This window comes from Helianthus annuus, chromosome 4, assembly GCF_002127325.2.
Source record: "Helianthus annuus cultivar XRQ/B chromosome 4, HanXRQr2.0-SUNRISE, whole genome shotgun sequence".
In the NCBI taxonomy this organism is placed as follows: Eukaryota; Viridiplantae; Streptophyta; class Magnoliopsida; order Asterales; family Asteraceae; genus Helianthus; species Helianthus annuus.
Window position 1 is genome coordinate 167,327,130 of NC_035436.2, and position 17,671 is coordinate 167,344,800.

The following is a 17,671-nucleotide window of genomic DNA, read 5'->3' on the forward strand; positions in this document are numbered from 1 at the left end:
ATACTAATGTCATATGGTTGATTGTATTTAGATGATCAATAAAGGCCACAATTATATAGAAGTCTAACACTCAATTCTCATTATGTTGTGCTTTAGTTTGTTGAGGCCTAATATTGTATGTATACAAAAAATTTAAAGCCTTGGAGTTGTTTATCTACTACCCTTCTCAATATGTAGAATTCTATCTAAGTATTATTTTCTTGTTTGGATCAAGATTCTTGTATTGATTCCAAAGAAGTACTTTCAAATGCATAACAGCCGCATTTATAATAATAAACATCAATGATCAGTCTTAGGGTGCTCGGGGTGCCGTCGGTAAGTGAAATCGGGGACCGACTTTGCCGATTAGGGGGGGGGGGGGGGGGGGCTGCCATTGGTTCGGGGAGGGAAATCGGGGAACAAATTGGGTGGTTGTTCACCGCGAGCGGGGAGGAAGACAGATGGTGGGGCCCATTTTTCCAACCAATCAAACAATTTTGTTTTTTTTTTTAATAAAAAAACAAGGGTAGTTAAGAGGGGAGTGGCGCCATCAAATTGGGGTGTTAGGGGAGTTTAAGAGGGGAGTTGACGTGGCACACGAGGATTGGTTTGGCGTAAGAGAGGGGACTCACCTATTAGGTGAGCACCCCTTACACCCTTATACATGATACAAAAACAAAATTTTATAATTAAGAATATTTGTTGTAATTTGTACATGATCAAAAACTTCCTCTAAATACTGTAAAATAGGATCAAAAAATTTGAATACTGGATACTACCCTATGACCAACCCCAAACGGCGGTAAGAAGATACAACATGAGTAGCGATATAGGGTATAACAGATAGCCCGCGTACCCGGTCCAAAGTGGGAAAACTATCCTTGTACTTGTGAAAACTCCCATCACTCCACAAATAATCAAAACAACTAGAACTTCAGCGGATACGTCCCATGGCAAATCTCTTATATACACCGTTAACAGAAAGGTTGTCAAGCTACTCATATTGCTCATGAACACTCCTGAATAGATCTGCAAAACAATAAATACGTAATTTAAGGCCTAATTACTTTTCAACATTAGTCATTTTCATTTGCAAATCTCATCTATATGGTGTTGTGTCGAAAATCTGAAATACCATACTGTACACGTAATGTTTACAGTATGGTGTTCAAACTTGAAAGAAATGTGTATTAAGAGTGAGTTTAACACTAAAATTAATCTAGTCGATAGATAGATAGATGAATATATGAAAATACCTGAGAAAGAGTTAAAGATGCAGCGCGTTGAGTCTTTTGGCTTGCTGAATTAATCGTTGATAAGAGACGTGGTATGTTTATGGCACACGGTATGATAACGTATGGGATAAGGAAGGAAGGGATGTTTGCATCAGTAGCAAAACCTGAAACATTCATTATGAGTGGAAGTGCAACGAGAGCCGTCACAAGAGTCCCAAAAAGTACCAAAGCCAAAGCCTTCAAGTACTCCCAAATCAAACCCTCATCATTAAGGTTTTTATTCTTGGGTATCAAAGGTTGTTGTTGTTCTTCATCTACGCCCTATATATAAACAGAACAAATGTTAATTTACTTCCTAACAACTCGATATATGTATGAATGGCGTTTTTATTTAAACTTGTCTTTGAGTTTAAAGAATGTTGATTATTTACCTCTTGAGATTTTTTGAAGAAACTAATAAGAGGATTATAATCATTCTTAGAGAGGGATTTCCTTGCCTCCTGGAGCCATTTTGTTAAAATTCTAACGAACTCATCTTCTTGAATACATTTGTCGCCAGAGAAATCAAATTGATCGATGATTCTTTCGACAAGATCATCGCTTAGTTCTCCGTCTGCTTGCAGCTGTATTCCTAATACTAAAGTTTTCAACTCAGCATGGGTAACTTTACCATCATGATTTTTATCAAGCTTTTTGTGAAGGCTGCACATCAATATTCACTCGATCATAAGGGACCTTTTCCAATTAAAATAAAAACAAGACAGAATTTATAGGGCGGGTACTAACTCTTTAATAAGTTGCACATTTGCTTTTCCGTTTGTAGATAGTAGTTTCAATAATTTGTTCTTGACAAATTTTTGCCTAATATAATCGAATCTTCTGTTTTGAATCCATGGTTGGAACATCTGCTCGTAAACAAAAAATGATCATCTTCAATGTAATTTTAAATGTTATGATGTGTTAGAAACCAGTTGATTATTTTAATTTATACTCTTAGTATTTTTATCCTAAGTATTGTTTGGCTTGAGACATAAAAGGCTAACCTGATACACCGCGTATCCAATGAAGAAAGCCGACGTAAGAATGAGAGTGAGCAGAACTATCTCTCGAGTCACCGTAGTCACATTGATGATTTTCGGGAGTTGAAGAATGAGAAACGGGATCATTGATACGAGCATGATTCGGGCAGTGTAGCTTGTTTCGCTATCAGTTGTAACACCATATGCTAAAAAAAAGTAATAAGACAAAAGAATTAAACAAAAACCGATACTCTAATATTTGAAGTGCTTGTGATTTTTGGTTGCTTGTATTCTATGCAAGAAAACCAATATATATATATACCTGTTAATTTCTTGATAAATGATGGCTCTTCTCCTGTTATTTGTGGTAAAATGGTATCATCATCATCTTCCGCAAGATCATAGCTCCCGAAAGCTATGACAGATGGCCAAATCAATGTTAAACTCATAACTGCTGATCCAGCTAACACATTCATTCCCATTGCGGCACTAAAAGATGCACCCGTATCGTCACCTGTTAATCCATTCTCTGCAAAAATATTTTTCATTAATATAATTAATATATCTTTTTATACACTAATTATCTTATTTGTATTTATTTGTGTTGTGTGTTAGAAAGAGATAGAAGGAATTTTGAGCCAGATGTCTCTTTTTATACACTTATCTACTATATGTGAGTATGTTTGTTTATTAACATATTTTGTTATATTTGTTAATTAGTCTAAGTTTTGTACGGTGTTTAATTTATTTATTGAGTTTTATCAAAAGTCCTGTAATTTTTTAAATAAAACTAAGAATTTGTTAAGTACATAAGTGTTAGTGTGGGATTAGCTCACTTGATAGAGGCATATGTCTTTTAGAAGAGAGTTACAGAGGTTGCCATTAAAAGAAATAATATACAAGTATCGATGGGTGACTTATAGTTGACTAGTTGTATATACGTCCACTATGGATACAAGTGGGTGACGTTGTTATAGATACCTACGAACTATCATCAACTCACAATATTATACCCACCCTGCTCGTTCATTGGACTTTCGATCGAACGCCAAATTTGCCTTTGACTTTTTTAATGTTTGAAAAGTTGTGAACAAGTCTCATAGAAATATCATCATAAGTTATATACTTATATATCACCTATTTATTATCAATATTAGTATATCTAATTTTCAAAATAATGTTTGAAAAGTTGTGAACAAGTGTCTCATAGAAATATCATCATGAGTTATATATCACCTATTTATTATCAATATTAGTATATCTATTTTTCAAAATAATGTTTGAAAAGTTGTGGAGTGTATCGTAGAAATATCATCATGAGTTATATATCACCTATTTATTATCAATATTAGTATATCTAATTTTCATAATATGTGATAGTTGTCGTTCTATTGTGATTTAAAAGTATCTCGCTTTTTATATTAGTAAACTTTTTAAAAGCGTGAATAAATAATTGTGATTTAATAGTATCTAAGCTATTTATATTAGTTAATTTTTGAAAAGTTGTGAATAAATGTATGAGATAAGACTTTAGAACTAATAGGTCCTGGGTTCGATTCCTATAAGAGGGGTTCTCCTATATTTTTTGGCTTTCCTCCTGAATTGGTGTATAGGCATTATGCCTAGCGCTGGTGACACGATGATACTCCAGCAAAGCCGGCTTTAGAGGAAGCTAAATAAAGTCTTTGCTTTAGGCCACACTTCTCTAAGGGCCTCCAATTTGAGAAAAAAAAATAATATATTATTTTTTGTTATTGGTTTACCAAGATGAAAAAAGAGATATATTATTGAGCAACAAATGAGTTTCAGTCATTAAAGTTAAACGATTAATGATTTTTGGGATTCCATTTTTAAAAATGAGCTTCAGTCAGTCATTAATGATTACCGGGAAATATTTAAGCAAGCTAAAAAGTTATTTTCTTTTGTCATCATATATAATGATAAGTTATACAAGTACTCTGTATCAACAAAATCAAGGTTAGTTATTTCTTTAATCTTAACGAATATGCCTTTATGTGATAATCTTTAGTTAAATTCATATAATAGCAACCATGTTTTTTTTATAAAACATTAGTATTAAACATAAAAATACCATATATTTGATATAAAGTATCGACAGTTAAAAACTGAAAAGGGCCCTACATTTATAGTTCGCTTTAGGCCTCCAAAAACGTTGAGACGGCCCTGTACTCCAGTGGTCCGTCAGTGATCCAAATTTGCCGTTCAAAAAAAATAGAAATATCACCTATTTATTATCAATATCAGTTTATCTAAGTTTCATAATCTGTAATAATTGTCGTTCTATTATGCATAGATTCATATAATATTCAGTTAGGTATTTCCAAATTTTTCATCTGATATTCTTTCATTTATTAAAGTTGAAATAAATATTCAAGCTATATTATGACGTATATAAAAAGATTATGTTCTTAAATATTTCGGTAACTAACAAATAACTTAACCCGGATAAACTTAGTGTAATTTAGAAGTAGGGATTATGTAATCTTGTCATTCTAAAAAAATAGTATTACATGTTAACATCATATAATAATGTAGATATGTAGTATCCAAAATTAGGAATTTTTTTATGGGACAAACTGAAAATGAAAAGAAATTACACTTACCAAGAATAAGGAAGAGCATAGGGAAGTTTGCAAGAATGTGGAACAAACCGGCTCCAAAGATACCGGGTCCAACAAGGCTGAAAAATTTATCCGACCCGTTTGATATATAACCTTGACCCAAAGACATCAAATACTGATAAACCATGATCAAGAAAAGTCTTCCCCAAAGCCCACTTGTGCAGGGCAAGAATCCGTAAGGAGGTACACATGTTACTGTTGCAGCCTCTATATTTCCAAAAAAACTCATCAAAACAGCCAAGAAAATAATAAAACTACTGAATTTCCCAAATGTTTTCATCTTTCTTTGTGGTTTTTCTTTCAGCTAAAAGCTTGAGAGCCAAGGACCGATGGATGGATGATCGAGGTTTTTGGAATCTAGACGTTGAAGACGAATATAAGATTCTAAAGGTTTAAGAAAAGTTTAGGGTTTTAGAGGAAACTAGACGTGATCAGTGAGTCTTTTTGAACCACAATGACTTCAACCAATTAACGTGAGTAGGTTTGGGTCCAATATGATGAAGAAGGCTTAGAGGAGAAAACGATTGTGGAGATTATAAGGGCTTTTAGCATCTTTAAATGGGTTTGATTGAGCAAACTGTTTGGAAGGAGACAAAGCTCGTTACTTGTAGGAAGGTGACATGGTTGAAACAACTTGTGTCATTAGATTGTCAAAATTTGTAGATCCACGTGTTCATTGGCTAATAAATTAAGATTTGACTATATTAATTCATTCATCACGCAGACTCTTCTTTCCTTTTTTAAGTTACTTTTATAATTATAATATTATACATAAACTAGATTACATGATTTACACACAATACATACCTTCTTCTTACCCGTTTGTTTAAAAAAAAAAGAGTAAATTACAAGTTTTGTCCTTTATGTATGTCCCAAATTGCATGCGCTGTCCTTTGTCTTTAAAATTGATGAGTTTTGTCCTTAATGTTTGCAAATCTTGCAGGTTATGTCCTTTAGGCCAAACCCAGTTAGATTTTTTGGTTAAAACTGATCATGTGCAAGGCATGTGAGGGCATTTTTGTAATTTCGTTTTTTAGAGAAATTTGTGTAATTAACTAAAATTAATACCCCACCATCTTCAAAAGTTCAGACCCACCACTTGCCACCACCTCCCACCCTCACCTGCCGCCGACCACCACCACCTCCCACCCTCACCTGCCGCCGACCACCCACTATCTCCACCATCGCCTGACCCACCATCACACTCCACCGTCTCCATCATTACCATCAACATCCACCCCTCGATCCACCATCACCAAAAACCAAAAACATCTCTAAACAAAAAATCCCCAAATCTGAACATCTAGCCCTACGAAATCATTGAACAAAAAAATAAAAATAAAAAAAAACCCAGATCATCTGAACAAACAAAAAATCCCCAAATCTCAAATAAATAAACTCTTTTATCATCAATCTCACAAGTTTTGAAGCTGGTCCAGGATCAAGCCGACATCAGAATTAAACCTAATTTACCTTTAGTTCTCATATCTGAAACATCTGTCCAAATCTGACTGGTAGAGGCGGCGGTGGTGAAGATGGTGATACAAAGCTGCAAATCTCTAAACAAAATAATCCCAGTGGCTGTGGAAGGGGATGGCGGCGGTGGTGGGGAGTGGTGACAGCGACTGTGGAAGTGGAGGTGAAGGGGACGGCGGCAGTGGTGGTGGAGCGGTTGTAACAACATACTGGTAGAGGCGGCGGTGGTAGAGGCGGCGGTGGTGGAGATGGTAGAGGCAGCGGTGGTGGAGATGGTGATACAAAGCTGCAACATACTGGTAGAGGCGGCGGTGGTGCAACATACTGGAGGTGGAGCGGCTGTGGAAGGGGGAGCGGCTGTGGAGGTGGAGCGGCTGTGGAAGGGGGAGCGGCTGTGGAGGTGGCTGTGGCTTGTAGTGAGAGAGGATAGAGAGAGAGAGATAAGTGTCTGAATGTTGATGGTGGGTATGTATTTTATATATATTTTTTATTTTAAATATCTTTTTTATACTTACCCAATAGTCCCTAAAGATAAGTTCTTTTACACAATAGTCCCTATAATGGTGAAAAGACAAATGTACCCTCACATGCCTTGCACATGATCAGTTTTAACCAAAAAATCTAACTGGGTTTGGCCTAAAGGACATAACGTGCAAGATTTGCAAACATTAAGGACAAAACTCATCAATTTTAAAGACAAAGGACAACGCCTGCAATTTGGGACATACATAAAGGACAAAACTTGTAATTTACTCAAAAAAAAAATTATAAAACTGTCATTTATCCCGAACGTGTTCCACTTAAGAAAGTAGGTCACATGGGACTCCTAATAAAGTGGTTGGTAATTGTTAGGGTGGAGGGTATGGTCAATCACCCTATGGTGTTTAAGTGAAATCCTACCCAATAATATTATGTCATGTCAACTCACCATTCCACTTCCCATTTTGCACTCAATCAGGGGGTATGGTCAATCACTCTAGGGTGTTTGAGTAGGTTAAAAAATAAAAAAAATTATGATTGGTTAAAAGGGGTTGGGACCCACCATTTTCTCAATCACCCTCTCTCCCACATTTTCGGTAAATATTCACCGATTTCCACGCTCTCTCTCCAACTCACCGAACACTCTCCTTCACTCGGTATAGTCACCGATCGGTGACCTTGAAGTCCCCGCTACTATACCCTGTACCTTACTAATATGATTTTTTTTGTGTCAAGTGATCGGAATTTTATTGGTATTGGTTGATTTGTTAGGGTACATGTATTTGTTAGGCCCTCCGGAGTAGGGGCGGTAAACTTGTGTTTACCGATTCGGTAACCACAGCCACCCTTTTACCGCTCAAGTGTTTACCGAAAATGGAGGGAAATTCGGTGAAGGTTCACTGATTCGGTGAAGGGAGGGAAAGGGGGGAGAGAGGGTGTGTGGTGAGGTCCATTCCTTCTCAACCAATCACACATGTTTTTTAAATAGTTTACCTAAACTCCGTTAGGTAAACTACCGCCAACGTTTTTTAGCATTAGGTAAACAATTGACATAGCGCTATTTGATTGGGTTATTTGGGAGTTTACCTATTCCAAGTGTTTAACCACTCCCTTCACCCTTTTAACAATCAAAAAAAAGTGTTGATATGTTTAAGAGGAATACTGGTACCGTATCAATAATTCAATATCGATACTGATGTTGTTCATTGAGAATCGTTTGAGTTTGTCAAGGTATCAGCACCCATGTAGCATCCGATAAAAAAAATCATATTTTTAATACAACTTTGTTGTCAACAAAATTTATAATAGATTATCAAGAAAAATATTTAAACAGTGATGTGTATTTAGTTTTTAGTTAACGAACGCAAATTATTAGAAAAAAATCAATTAAATTAAAAAACAAAATGGGTTATAGTATAAGGGCAAAACTGAAATATAAAAAAATTAATATGAGTTAAAATATAATTCAAAAAAATTAATAATAATAATTTCAATTCATTTTAATAATATAATAACTAGGTTATAACCTCGTGTATTACACGGTCGAATAAATTAATTTTATATACGAAATAATAAAACAATATATCTTTAAAAACCTCTTTTATTGCACGGGTTGAATAATTATAATTAAATAATAAAACAATATATCTTTAAGAACCTCTTTTATTGCACGGGTTGAATAATTATAATTTTATATATTAAATAACAAAAAGTTATATCTATAAGAGCCATATTGTACGGTTGAACAAATATAATATTATATACCAAATAAAAAAGTTATATCTTTAAAATCACGTGTGTAACACGGGTTTAATAAATGTAATATTGTTTACCAAATAATAAAATAACACATCTTTAAAAAACATCATTTATTACACGGGTTGAATAAATGTAATTTTATATACCAAATAATAAAAAAATTTATCTTTAAAAATATGTGTATTATACAGGTTGAATAAATGTAATTTTCTATACTAAATATAAAAAATATATATCCTTAAAAACCTCGTGTATTGTACGAATTGAATAGATCTAATTTTATATATCAAATAATAACAGGTTATATATTAAAAACCTCATGTATTATACGGGTCGAATAAATGTAATTTTGTGTAGTAATAATAAAAAAAGTATATCTTTAAAAAAACCACGTGTATTACATGGGTTTAATAAATCTAATTTTATATACCAATAATAAAAAAAATCATATCTTTCAATATACTAATGGATAATACTCGATACGCGATAGTTAATATCAAGAGTAAATTACGATTTTGGCCCCTGTGGTTATATCATTTTTACCCTTTTAGCCAAAAAATGAATCTTTTAACATCTGAGTCCCCGACGTTTTTTTCTAACTCTTTTGGCCCCTAACACTAACCCCATCCATTTACTTTTAGGTGCCAAAAGGGTTAGAAAAAAAGACGTTGGGGTCCAAAAGGGTTAGAAGAAAAACGTTGAAGGCTCGGATGTTAAAAAATTCTTTTTTGAGCTAAAAGGCTAAAAGTGATATAACCATAGGGGTCAAAATCGTAATTTACTATAATATCAAATTAGATAACTAAGTTTGAATTTGAAGTAAATGCACTACAAGAACGGGGCACCTTTAGCGGCGACAGCTGTCGCCGGTATTGACTACTTTTGTCGCCGCTATTGACTATTAGCGGCGACATGTCGCCGGTAAAGGGTCGCCGGTATTGCTCGGACGCTATTGACCATTTGTCGCCGGTATTGACCGCTGTCTCCGGTATTGATCTTCCACTTTTAGCGACGACAACTGTCGCCGCTAAAAGTCAGTTTTTTTTTTAATACAACAGCTATATATATAGCTGCCTAGCCAGTTTTATGGTCGAAAAAACAGAACCTTCCTATTTTCAAACAACGCAAACATACGCCATGAACATAATCAGCATATACTAAAGGTAATATAGTTAAAAACTACGTTTAAGTCGTACATTATAATCCAACAACGTTTAACTAAATCATACATTAAAAACAACAAGTCACTCCTCGTCGGATTCCCTATCTAATAAGTCATCAGAATCGTAGATTTTTGATAAACAAACAATCATGTAATACACATTCACATCCTAAATGAGATAAAGTATTCAAAAAGCAGTCCCAAGATAAACGGGGACAACCCGAAATTAATTTCTAAATCAATTTCGGGCGGGTATTTCTAAGCTCGTTATGTTTAAAATGATTAATTAAACACGGGCACAGTTTTTTAAGCTTGTTATGTTCTTAATGATTGTTTTAAATTTTGGGCGGAACGTTATGTTTTAAATCATGATTTCAATTTCGATTGGGTGTTTTCTTAGCTCGTTATGTTTGAAATGATGAATTCAATATCAGGCACGATTTTTTAAATATGTAATGTTCTTCATGGTGGTTTAAATTTTGACGGGTATTTTCTTAGCTCCTTATGGTGATTTCAATTTTGGCGGGTATTTTCTATGTTCGTTATGTTTTAAATGATAATTTTAATTCAAGGAGGGTATTTCCTAACTAATATATATCTTTCAAAGGTAAATATAAATGTTCTCAAACCTAAACACAAACATACTAATTATCAAACTTAAACCTTTTTTTTTCAAAGCTACACATAAACAACATTCAAATTATCATCTCAATATATATTTTTTTCTCAAACCTAAACATAAACATAGAAATCATCAACTTACACATACATACTTACAAACATACATTCATAGACTTACATACACATATACATGCTTACATACACAAATACATACTAACATACATACATTCATAGACTTACATACACATATACATGCTTACATACACAAATACATAGATTTTCATATACACATTTTCCCCAAATACACCTACATTATAAATTTGACATACTAACATACACCTACATACATACATTCATAGACATGCATACACACCTACATGCTTACATACACCTACATACACAAATACATAGATTTTCATATACACATTTCCCCCAAATACACCTACATTATACATTATACATTTGACATACTAACATACACCTACATTATACATTTACATAGCTAAACAAAAAATTATTCAATATCTAAACTTTGAAAAAAAATACATATAAAACTAACCGTATTTTGAAGTTTCCAAGAGATGTAGACCGCGTAGACGAGGTGGTGACCGGAGAAGTGACGGTGGTGATCGGAGAAGTGATGGTGATGATCCGATTTCACTACCATAAACACAAAAACACACAAAAATATACAAAAACTAAAGCATATCATATGTATATAACAAAATAAAGAAGAAATCTAACAAAAACAAAGATTTAGTTACCGATTTAGTCGAAATTCGCTGAAATCCGGCGGAGCTCTCGAGTTTTGGGGGGGGAAAAGTGAAGAAAGAGGGAAAAAATGGCGCTGATATGGGTGTATTATCGTTTCACCATTAGCGGCGATGGCCTGTCGCCGGTATTGACTCTTGTCGCCGGTAAAGGTGTGACCAGAGATAAGGTTTGTGTGGCTAGGGATTAAAGTTCTGACACACACTTTTAGCGGAGACCAGCTGTCGCCGGTATTGATGTTAACCTGTCGCCGCTAATGTGTATTAATTCCCCAACCGTTAGATCATGATTTTGATCAACGGCTGGGGTTTGGTTTCAGCAGCTGTGACGCGGATCGACCAATAGCGGCGATAATTGACCTGTCGCCGCTAAAGGTGTACAATTCTTGTAGTGATGGATAAATATAGAAGTAATAATTAAAGTAAATAGTATTTAGTAGAAGGATTATCTATAATTAATTAGAAAAGATTAAACTAAAATAATAATTATCTATTAGACATGGCCTAATATGATGACAAGTGTCCCTAAAGTGGTTTCTTTTATTATATAGTTTAGATTTAGATTAGATTTAGATTAGATTAGATTTCACTTCATTTTTAATAATATAATAACTAGTGTTTTTCATAGTCGCGCGTTGCGCGATTGACACGGTAGGCATGCGTATTGGTTCTACTGTCCGTAGTCAAAAGGTGCCAATTCCGTACTAAAACGGGGTCTTTGGTAGGCATGCGTATTAGTTTTGGCTATCCATATTCAAAAGTTACCAATTGCGTACTGTATTAGCTACTGAATGTTGATAAAATATAACTAAAGAGTGAAGGATCCAATTTTGTTGTCAAACACCAACACTTTTGTGTTTATGATGATTTTTTATTAAGACCATATCATGACATCCATTTAACACTCAAGATCCTAGTTTCATGAAGAAAATTATATGTTATACCCAATATATTGATGATGGGTAGTCTACTGTTATAACATACAATTTTCACTATTTATTTTGGTAAAAAGGAAAGAAATGTGAAGATCGAAATCCACATAGTTCTAAGGTTATGACTTATAAGTAATAAAACATGTATGCAACCCTTTAAAAGTATTTTTTTTTTCTGTTGATACATGAAACACCTCACCTTCAACTGAAGAGGAAAACGCACATTTGTAAGCAGCAGACCCAGATAGGCTTTATAATCCATAAAATGTTGGTAACTCCTAAATAAGCCTGTGCTGATGGTTGTACTTTCTGCACATCTTTCATGTAGTGCTTTGTGCCCACCCTAGCAAGAGCTCCACCAAAACTTGATTTATCACATACAAACTAATCGCATTCGTTAAATCTAGCCGCGTTCTCTACAACAGATCCATAATCAACAAACAATACACAACAAAACTTTATATAATCAAAAGTTTAATTAGTTTGAGCGTTTGTGTTTATACCTCTCTGAATCCTCCGGTTCTATTGTTGAACAAATCTAACCCGTCTCGTCACCCTTGTCTGAGTTAACCAAATGAAAGAAATCCGTATAAGCCTCATAGCTTCCGGTCACCACCCATTCATTATCCAAACCACCACCCTTGACAACCATCTCAGTAACCACCATGTAACCTCCATTTGTCTACCAGCTTGTGGTGGTTCTGTCACCGGAAACATCACTTGTACTCGTCGTCAAACATCATCACACCAGCCATCATGTAAATCTCTTTTGGCCTCCATAATTCTAGCTAGCCAACCCATCAATAACAACCACCACATTAACCATCACATTTCATTTTAAATCACCGAAATCACCTTAGATGTAATCGGTTAAATAAAATTAAGCAATCGGGATCACATTTCATTCTAAATCACCGAAATCACCTTACATGTAATCGGTTAAATAAAATTAAGCAATCGGGTCTCAACTTGGCGATAACCATCACCTCAACATCAATGTCACTGTCGGAACCCTTGTCAGAAACCAAACAGCTATCGTTGCCATTAACGCCACCACCGTTATCATTATCGGACCACCGCTAAGCTACACAAACTTACCTATCGATTAAGACCAACTTTCTCAACAAAGAATTAACACCAAATTTACCAATCGATTAACACCTAATCTGTCTTCCTTATCATAAATCAACCAATTCAGCGAAAAGCATACCACATACACATATGTATCAACACATTTGCAAACACCGGAGAAACATTAAAAATAAAAGACACAATAAAAACAAATCTAAGGCTCAGAGTTTCAAAAGAAGCTGGCTGCAAGGTGGGTTGCAGTTCTAAACCTACCATCCACCACCCTTGCCGCGCCAACTTTATCAATGATTCTATATGAATTTGATACTCATCACAGCCTAACAACCGTCAGCTTCAGCACAGCCAACCATACATTCCACCAGCAGAAACCCAGTAAGAGAAATAAGGGTTTGGCGGTTAGGGTTTCAGATTTGCAAGCAGCGGCGATACCGGCGGCGATGGCGGTGGCGGCAGTGAAAGTAACCGACAGTGGTCATAGCCAACCACACAAATGAAACACTATAAACCACCACCACCACCATCATCAGCGAGGTGTGTAATCGGGGTTATGAGGCCGCCCGGAGGCCATGGCCGGCGACTCCTCATCTGCCTAGTCCTCTGATGAGAACACTGATGTCTGCTGCTTGATGTTGAACAGAGAAAGCAAAAAGGGGGGAAAAGGTAAACGAACGTGTGTCTAATTTGGTGATGAGGCTATCACCGCCAAAAGGGCCAACCAGGTCTCACCACCACCAAACGACCCAATGAATAATGGCCAGCAGATGTCAGACACTATTCATTCAACTTGCTTATTATCATATATAGATTTTGTCTTTTCTTTGAGTTTCTAAACTGTAGAATTTTAATTTTCTGTATAAATTTACATTCGTTTAAATGAGCAACTGATTTAAAACTGAAATCAGAGCATCCACGCTGTAATATTTAACGATGATGGTATTAATTAACGTTAAAATTAAAAAAAAACATCGATAATCTGTAATTATACTGAGTTAAATTAAAGTATAAGTATGAATATATATAGCAATTAAGGTATAAAAACTGTTCGAGTGTTTGATAAAATAAAATAAAAACGAGTACATTGTTCATTGTTGAATTGAATACCTTGATAACCAAAGTAGTCTACACGGCATATAGCAATATATCATCCTCTTATTCTTATTTAACGTAGACTTAATTGCATCATAAACGGAAAAGTAATACAAAGAAAAGTCTTGATTTGGGGTTTCATATCTTCTTGGATTCATTTAGAACGTCAACGTTTTCTATCATTTGACGCAACCATGTCGTAGACATTAATGACGTTTATCCATATTTTTAGGATAAATTATTAAATTATGATAATATTGCTGAATTTTTATTTATTTATTATTCGTTAAATTTATAACGTAGATCAGCAGAAGCCGGTGCTAGGTTTCTTTGAGCTGTCCATCTTTTTTGGTCAATGTAATGCAACTAATGATTGCTATGTTTACATATTTCTCGCTGGCTTCACCAGATTAACTAAAACGTTAAGAAACGTGTTTATAGCTTAGCAGCCATTGAGTTTACGAAACCGGTCAACAGATTCATCATGGAAGGTCAGAAGGCGACATTATAAATATATATATATATATATATATATATATATATATATATATATATATATATATCACCAAAAAACCCTCCAAAAAACCTAATCCGTCCCACCTTCAAAAACCTAAAAAACCCTAACCCCCACACTCTACCCACAAAAACCTTAAAAAAATAAATAAAAAAAAAAAAGAAAACTAACCCCCCCCCCCCACCCACCCACCACCACCACCACCACCACCACACACAAAAACCTAAAAAAAACTACATTTCGTCCCAAAAAAAATGTAGATATTTTTAATTAAAAAAAATATTTTGTGTGTTTTTTTTTTATTTTTTAAGCTATTTTTGGTTGTGTTCACACTAGTTCTCGTAATTCTCGCAATAAATGGTGGTTTCTAACGGCTCCTTATCCTATATATATTAACGGTAAACTCACTCCTAAATACTCTTAGGGAGGGAGGGGTGCTCGACGAAGGAATCACCACAACACGGTGTCTGATTGGAGTGACGTTGATGTTATCAATTGGTGACTATCCCAATATTGTCTCTCTCCTATCCACACACAACGCATCTCTCTCTCTCATCTCCTTGGTACATACCTGATTCATTGTACCTGGTGGAGTGGCGTCGGTGTTACAGATCGGGTAACACTGCCCAATTCATTTGAACCACCAACCGCATGGACAGAAACGAATCACCTTTACCAACACACGAAGCCCCTTGGGACGACATTATATATACACACACATAAAGCAGAGAAGTCCTCAAGGGGATATTAAGATGGTAAATGATATACTCTACAATTAAAAGATTGAGAGTTCAAATCCTGGTGAGTATCAATGTGGTATTTTTATCCTAAAAATCAGTTGTTGTCAAAAAGAATGTGTGGCGGAGAAACTAATACAAAACACTATATTATTTTGTTAGGGTAAAACGTTAAAATGGTCCCTAAGTTTAGATCACTTTTGTCACTTCAATCGAAAAATGAAACTTTTTGTATCTGGAAAAATGAAACTTTTTTTTGTATCTAGGTCCATGAGGTTTCATTTTTGTTGTTATTTCCATACAAATCACTAACTCGGTTAAAATGTATTGTTAAGGCATGGATGATTTTGGCAATTCCCAAACCTCAGGAACGGTTTTGACAATTTACCCATGTATTCTTTTATTTTTTATTTTCTTTTTAACTTTAAATAAAAACAAAAAAGATAACTATAAATATAAGATATATAGACACACACACAAATAATTATTTTTTTTAATTTTCTTTTTTACCGTTAATATAAAAAATAATAAATTAACCATAACATATATACATATACACACATTTATAAATTTATATATATACACGTTAACGAAGCTTTATTAGGGCCAGGGGTAGCCTGCCCCCATCGCTTTTTCGCTCATAGTGATAATTTTAGCGAAAATTTCTGAATTTTTTATTGTAAAATATTGGATTTTTTTACGAGTCCGGCCCACACCGATTTGGATTTTGAAAATCCGGTCCCCACTGAATTTTCGTTCAAGCTCTGATATTGTACCACCCGTCTCTCTCGTCGTACCAAACATCATTAATTTATTATTATTTTTAATTAAAGGGTGAAAAAGTTAAAAAAAAAATAAGCATGTAGATATATAAATGTGTGTGTATATATATTTATTCATAATTATTTTTATTTTCATTTTTATTCATAGGTAAATAAAAATTATAAATTTAAAAAGACAAGAATAAATGGGAAAGCGCTAAAATCGTCCTTGAGATTTGAGAATTGCCAAAATCATCTATAGGAGTTAACAATACATTTTAATTGAGTTTGACATTTCGATGGAAAATGACAACAAAAATGAAATCCTAGGAACCCAAATATAAAAAGTTTGTAGCAAAAGTAACCTAAAATCAGAGACATTTTAGCATTTTACTCTTATTGTTATGAAATAATATTATGTCTATAATATATAAACAGTAGGCAAATGAAAAGCCACAAAAAAAAAACATGGAGATGAAAATAAGGCAGAAAACCAAAAATATGCAACTATATAATGATCAATTAACTCATACACCCTTTAATCCTATTTCTAAATCTACACCTTCATATACCATAAGAGAGTCTTATTAAGACTTGAACCCTCCGGCATCAACCAATTATAAAGGGGCACATTTTCTACACATAGTACCGCTACACCACATATCCTTTTAAGGTTGCATATGAAATGATCCCCAAAACATAATTATAAACATAGGAGATGCAAGTGGCACAAATAGATGTTGATTGCAAATTGTTAACTTGGAATATCTGACTCATTTTAAGATAGGCCCATTCTATACACACCCCCCCCCCCTCCTTCCTGATTACACCCTCCTTGTGAGAGGAAAACTGTCGGTCCCACGCAGGCCCCACCTGTAAGTATGTGAGAGGAGGGAGGTGAAAAAAGTAAATAGGGGGTGTAGAAAGTAGCACCCTAAACACACAATCACACCGCTTCATTGAAATGCACCCTTTCGTTCACAATAGGCACCCGATCATTCCAACATTAAGAGGCACGGACATCCTTTACGTTCACATTGAATAAAGTATTAAAATTTATGTATATATACATATCGCTTGCCGGTAGCCGGAAACCAACATCCTTTAACAGGCACCAACATCGTTTAGGCTTTATCAACATAAGGATTCCCCACCACCGTTACCGTAACCGCTTCCGCCAAATTCTCACGCTCCTTCATTTATCTCTGTTACTAATCGCCATATTAATTCCATTCATCCCTGATTTAGTGTTGTATTTTTCTTCCATCAGATCGATTCCCGGTATGTTCCGCTCCCATCGTTTTCTGTTTCCATTGCTCATTACTCCAATTTTTTTATCATAGGTTCTTTAATTGTATGGTTTGAACGAACATGCATGTTTTCATGCTTACAGTTCGTATGTTGATT

General features: G+C 34.6%; 1 protein-coding gene across 1 annotated transcript; it reads right to left on the bottom strand.

The window, feature by feature from the left end:
- Positions 1 to 642: 642 nt before the first annotated feature.
- On the bottom strand, positions 643 to 5,308 carry LOC110937272 (sodium/calcium exchanger NCL2). The gene is made up of 7 exons (XM_022179666.2): positions 4,858 to 5,308; positions 2,556 to 2,762; positions 2,258 to 2,439; positions 2,001 to 2,119; positions 1,646 to 1,916; positions 1,236 to 1,535; positions 643 to 1,008 (listed from the first exon to the last, which is right to left on the bottom strand). The coding sequence occupies exons 1-7, from the start codon at positions 5,153 to 5,155 to the stop codon at positions 760 to 762; spliced, it is 1,626 nt and encodes a 541-aa protein (XP_022035358.1). The 5' UTR covers positions 5,156 to 5,308; the 3' UTR covers positions 643 to 759.
- Positions 5,309 to 17,671: the final 12,363 nt, after the last annotated feature.

Bases quoted from the DNA above. Each gene is read 5' to 3' on its own strand.
- LOC110937272 (XM_022179666.2), bottom strand. From the start codon at position 5,155: ATGAAAACATTTGGGAAATTCAGTAGTTTTATTATTTTCTTGGCTGTT. The intron at 2,120-2,257 runs GTTAGCCTTTTA...GTTTACGAGCAG, and splicing joins TTGGATACGCGGTGTATCAG to ATGTTCCAACCATGGATTCA. The intron at 1,536-1,645 runs GTAAATAATCAA...GTTTATATATAG, and splicing joins TCTTCAAAAAATCTCAAGAG to GGCGTAGATGAAGAACAACA.